Source organism: Betta splendens, chromosome 4 (genome assembly GCF_900634795.4).
Source record: "Betta splendens chromosome 4, fBetSpl5.4, whole genome shotgun sequence".
Classification (NCBI taxonomy): domain Eukaryota; kingdom Metazoa; phylum Chordata; class Actinopteri; order Anabantiformes; family Osphronemidae; genus Betta; species Betta splendens.
This window is the reverse complement of record NC_040884.2, coordinates 19672840-19679009: the sequence shown is the minus strand read 5'-3', so window position 1 is coordinate 19679009 and position 6170 is coordinate 19672840. Positions and strand designations below refer to the sequence as shown.

The 6170-nt window shown below is 43.9% G+C and overlaps 1 protein-coding gene across 1 annotated transcript; it reads right to left on the bottom strand.

The window, feature by feature from the left end:
• Positions 1-3910: 3910 nt before the first annotated feature.
• On the bottom strand, positions 3911-5376 carry sox32 (SRY-box transcription factor 32). Its single transcript, XM_029145513.2, has 2 exons — positions 4707-5376; positions 3911-4551 (listed from the first exon to the last, which is right to left on the bottom strand). The coding sequence occupies exons 1-2, from the start codon at positions 5059-5061 to the stop codon at positions 3911-3913; spliced, it is 996 nt and encodes a 331-aa protein (XP_029001346.2). The 5' UTR covers positions 5062-5376.
• Positions 5377-6170: the final 794 nt, after the last annotated feature.

Genomic DNA, 6170 nt, shown 5'->3' with positions numbered 1-6170 from the left:
ACAACAACCTGCCAATCACACAAGCGCTACCTGCATCTGCTTTCATCTCAGCCAGTGTTTCAGGCTAACCTGACAATTTAGAAATTTGCATCTTCCATTCTGTCCAAAAGGTCAACTTATGCTTTTTCACAGGTCACGTTTGCATCATGTTAATTATCTGTCGATGTGTTTCCCACTGTGATTTTTGCTGCACATCCCAATATTCTGGTTGTGACCGGTCTGCGTCACGCACGCTCCCCTCCACCTGCAGAGGAGCCTGGAGAGCTGCACAGCAGAGGTGATGAAGGTAACGTGTCTTCACCACACAACAGAAGAACGCTGAGGTGGTGGATGGACGCTGCTGCCGCTGTCATTGTATGCAAACGCTGTCACGTCCCCTGTACATCACATTACGTATACAAAAGACAGCAACACCTTCCAGTTCCACGTTTTCTCTGCAGTCTCCTGCAGCTTGTTCACACAAACACATACATATACCCTATCTGTATGTCGTATCTACCTTAATCCTAACACATATATATAGATATATACATACTAAACTGTAAGATGAAGTACAGTTCTCTCAACTTAAACTGTTTAACAGCTGTAAAAACATGTGGCTTATTTGCTAAATCCCTCGGCTGAGCGGACACGTTCCAATAATAGATTAGGGACAGTATGTATCAGGCCTGTCACGTCTGCACATGTTGACACAGCTATATTTATGTGGCGAATTTAAAACACGGGGACAATTTAAAATCCTTGACGAAGGCAAAGAAAATCATTAGAATAGCATTAAAAGCAATAGCCGAGCTGTGTTTATTCCAGGACTCTGTTGTTGTCCTCCAATAAACACAAGGCCATGTTCAAAAAACGGAAAATGAAAAACGATAAAGGAAATGCACTGATCAAGACGCTCCTATTTTTAATACCACACCTATCTGTGCGCCGCATCTGGAATGGTCATTTACGCACTGCAGCCATATGTGCCAACACGTACGCAGAGTCATGAACAGACTCAGACTGAGTCACAGCAGCAGGAGACACTGAGGAAGCTGCTGTGACGTGATTTCCGCATGAAATGATCTGATGGCAATTAGACAGAACAACACCACATTCACACTGTGACGAAGGTGTCTCAGACTTAGACCTGAGAACTCCACGTTATCGTAAATGAGACGTTTGATAAACAGGAAGAGACGAACTTCTGCCCACTCAGACCTGAGCGTCCACTAACAGGCGTTGGCCTCTCGCCCACACACTCTGACAGACTGTTGTATCCTCCCAGCATCTTCTCCCCATGTCACGGTCACGACTGTCTGTCTCTGGGCTGCGATCATAGTAAACACAGACACAGACACACACACACACACACACACACACACACACACACACACACACACACACACACACACACACACACACACATGCTCGCACACACACATGCTCGCACACACACACACGCGCACACACACACACACACACACACACACACAAGCACACACACACGCACGCACGCACACACACACACACACATATGCGCTCGCACGCACACACACACGCACACAGACAGAAGTAGGAATAAACTTTCATTTTTGCTGGCTTACACCTGCTTTTACACACCTTCATAGGTAGATTTTAATTTCTTTCTAGCATTTAACAAAACAAATTTCAGCTATGCCAAACAATAGTAGCTTCGTATTGTGTTGAGCTGTGGTCCTGATCTTATCTGTAGCAGCTCAGCTACTGAGGATGTAAAGCTGTGAGACATGCAGTAGAAACTGCTCTGATGAGGTTATAGTAATCTCATAGACCCAATTAGTGATTGATTAGACTGACTGACTAATGAAGTGATCAGACAGACGTGTTTAATTCAGCCAGAATCTCTGAGTCTGAGCTCGCGCCTGAAAGTTATGGATTTACATTTTCCAGCTTCGGAGGACAAGAATTTCGAATAAGGACTTGTGGAGTATCCCACTTCAGGGCTCTTCCTGTTTGAGCTTCCTCCTCAGCTCCAGACAGAGCAGACGTCCCTGCAGGATAATACTCGGATGAGCATTATCTGCAGGCAGCAGCTTCAGATTTACCCAAACTGCACTCAGGACAGGAAACTATTGATGACCTTCATGCAGGAGCGAAGACAAGAAAAGTCTAATTATAGCTCACACAATCTGCAGATCGAGATGAGTTCATGAAGGCCGAGCTATTTTTAGCTTCAATATAAACTCCAGCTATTCGCGTGTCAACATAACTGGCATATTTACACATTTCAGCTGTAATCACAGATATATTTAAGACTTAGTATTAATACTAAACAACAATATTAAACAACAGAAACTGTTACATTTCTTGTATCCTATAAAAAGATTTATATATTTATACTCAAAGCAAATCAAAATTTAAGTAGAAGCTCTGAATAAACAGGTCAATGCTGCTTTTCTTCTTGGAGCCAAACAGAGCAGGCAAATGTAAAATATTTTTATGTTTTTATGTAAAATATAATTTTCTAGTTTTTTGTGATGGTTTTATGTGTTTGCATTCCCGACTTGTCCGGCAGCCGCATCCATCGTGTTTATTGTTGACGATACTTTCACCTGAAACACTGATATCATCCAGTGTTTTTCCTTCAGGAAGTTCCTGCAACTGGTCATTAACTGTTGCAAAGGGGCAAAGGTTTGAGAAACAACAAGTTTAACTAAAGGTTCGATTTCACATTAATAAAAGAGGAAAATAAGAACAGAGGAAATTTGTTTTGGACCAAATGTTTTGCTGCATTTTCTGCATTTCACGTTGCACCGTGTTTTGTAATATTGCCCAGGGATTTGGACTGACGTCAGATTTCTTCCGCTGATTCAGGTGACACTTCTTTACTTTCCTAATCAGCCCCTGTGCTCTCTGAAGGTCATTCCCTCAGCTGCCCTACTCATCATTTCCTCCTTAGGCTTCAAGATCAGGTTTCCACTGAGTTAGAACATTTCCCTCCGCAGGCTCATTTCTGTCTAATGTTTAATGAAACTGTTTTCAACTTGTGGTATTGGTTTTAAGTGGAATAAACAAACAATCTATTACTAAAGACTGTTTATTGTTGCTATTACTTTTTTGATGTAGTAATTTATTTTATTTCAAAATCAAGATAAATTATTATACACGTTAAACTGTGAGGAGAATAATTTATTTATCATGTGAGTGTATCGTTTTCTGTGTATGAGACACAAACAGAGGTCAGTGTATTTCTATAAATTAGGCCTTGCACCGTCTCAGGTCTTTTACCAAGTTCAGCCTAGAGACTGACACAGAAACTTCCAAGCAGGGAAGTAAACATTTCTCTAAATGGGTAAACATTTGGCAGCCAAAGTCGAATGAATTTGGAGATATGTCGATTTTTGGGCATATTTTTAGAGCCTTTGTGAAATGTTTTAAAATGAAACAGGAAGTTGGGAAGTTTATGCCCCTGGCGCCCACCCTACTTCCCTCTGTGAGCCAAGAAAGACGTGTGGATGGAGATAAAACAGTGTGTCAACACTTTGGCTTCTGCCAAAGGGTGGGTAGTAAAGCTGCAGCATTGTTTAATGTAAAAGACCTTTTAGCTTTTAGACGGAGCCCTTATAATTTATATGTACTATATGTTGCATTATGGGAAATGAAAGAGCCAGATGTTTTACAGATGTGTTGCAGGGATTTTAACCAATGTTTTTTTAGATCAGAGAGAGAAAATGCTTTAGATTTGAATCTGTTTCTTCTTTCTTTAGCCTTGATAATAAGAATAATGATGGAAAATAGAATTTGAATAAACATATTTATTGATAGAGTCTTCTTATTATTTCATCAAAAACAGGTTTCAAGAAACAGGACTTTTGAACATTTTCAGTCAACGTAATCCAGTGATACACTGAATTGATTTAAATAAATACTTCCACTCTGTGGTCATTTACTACAGTGAGTGTTCTTCGCTGTAGCTGCTGGGATCCACTGACTCAGGCCTGTGCTGAGCAGGACCCAGGTACTGTTCGAACTCGCTGCGGTCGAGGTCATACAGCATATCCAGCTGTATCTGCTCTAGGTAAAACTCTAGTGAGGGCCCCGCGGGGCCCAGTGGGCTCCTGTACACCCGGGACTCCTCCTGCTCCAAGGGGGGACCTGCTGGGAAATCGAGGGGCGCGTGTCTGTGCTGGCTGCTGTAGTACAGCGGGGCCTCCTCGGGGCGCGTGGGGGGGGTTGGGTACGTCATGGGCTTGTTGGAGAAGGGGTCCGCTGCCGCGTCCGGGAACGCGGGCGTGTGTGGGTAGCCGCCGTGCGCTGGGGCGAAGCAGGGCGCGGGGCCGGGGTAATTGCCCTGGAAGGCGTGCTGCTGGTTCTGGAGCAGGTACGTGAGGTTGTAGGGCACGGGGTAATGCTGGAGGGAGGGGTGGGGCGCCTCGGGGGTCGGGGCCCTGGAGCTCCTCTTCAGCTGCTTCCGCCTGCGCGGCCTGTACTTGTAGTTGGGATAGTCGATGGTGTGCTGGACCCTCAGGCGCTCCGCCTCCTGCATGTATGGACGCTTCTCAGCCAAGGACATGGCCTTCCACGTTTTTCCTGGTGGAACACAATGGGGTTATTAATCTGTAGCAAAACCAAGCAATGCCATGAAATCTAATCTGTGCTCTCATCTGCGGAGATTAGAATCCCTCTGCTCGGGACACTAAACCACACAATTTGAATGAACATTTTCACTGTTTTCACTGTCTTACCGAGTATTTTGCTCAGGTCCGTGTTCTCCAGGTCTGGGTTGAGCTGAGCCAGCCGCCTGCGCTCTTCTTTGGTCCAGATGATGAAGGCGTTCAGGGGCCGCCGCACTCTCTGCTGTGCGGAGCCACCGGACTTGCCCTCGGGACTGGTGCAGCTGGAGTCTGAGTTCACGGACAGCGGACTGGAGGGCCCGGAGCTCGGCGAGCGCATGTCGGCGAGCTGCTCCACGTCTGCGCAAACGGGGCCTTCGTTGTCGAACATGTTGTCTGCGCACAGCTGGAAAAGAGCGGGGTCGTCGCTGAAACGCATAGTCACCTTTAGAGATGCTGTGTAGCCTCTGCCGAAGGCCGCTGTCATCGACCCAGTGACGCAGAGTGACGGATATATGTAGCGGATCCGCCAATAGGAGGTCAGGAGGTGTGGATTTAAGGTGTGAATTCAAGGTGTTTTCTCGGGTCGGCGATAGGCCCGTGAGACGCCCCGAACCACCGCCACGAAACTTTGCACGGACGTCTGGAATAAACCTCAATATATTAAAACTACTCCTGAACAACTGACACATTCAAGACCTATCGAATTAATGCAAGATCAGCGCAATTACACGTTTATTTTTCACCCATTTTACCAAATTATATACAAATATAAACTGAATAAAAATGTCATTAGGTCATTTTGAAAAAAAAAAAAAATTTGTTTGTTTCGCTTCGGCAAAAATTGATTTTGGATTTAATTCATCCTTGAATCATCGTTTGCATGAAACGTTTTGACAACACTTATTTTGTTTGTAAAAGTATTTTTTTTTTATAAATCTTAAATCTGCTACAGTTTCGTGCATGTTTATTTGCAGGGAAATAGTTAAGGAGGAAACATTTTCCCTGTTCGAGACCTATTAAGAAAATGTAATTACATATTTATCCACGGGAGAGAAATGGAATCCAATCAATAGGACCTGAAAGGCAGTATTGATGGGTGAACATCAAAGTCTGAAGGAGGCTGGGCTGGTTACTAATTACCGTGAGGCTTTCAGCCGTTATCGCCGTCCACTGTCTCTATCAAAGTACATTTTACAGGACTGGAACAAACATGATCAAGGCGCGTTTATTACGCGATTACAGCGCACAAATATTTGCTCGACCCAAAACCTGATAAGTGTGTACAAGGTGCATGATGAGTTCATCTTCACGCAAAAAGAAATACATCAGCTTTTGCTTTGTCATATTTATAAATTGTCGTTGTTTGAGGAAAATGACTATAAATTCCGTACAGGGAAGCGGCCACTGACGTTGGCGCTGAATCAAAGAGTTTAAAGTGTATTGAAATCAGGCAAAACTCCAGCAGACACAGACCCATAGAAACTAGCAGGATGCTGCAGTCGGCAAAGTTCTAGCCTTCAATTTATAAATGTCGAGCTTGTCTTTAATCTGTTAAGTTATCTCGAGTAATAAAAAAATAAAATCAAACTAATT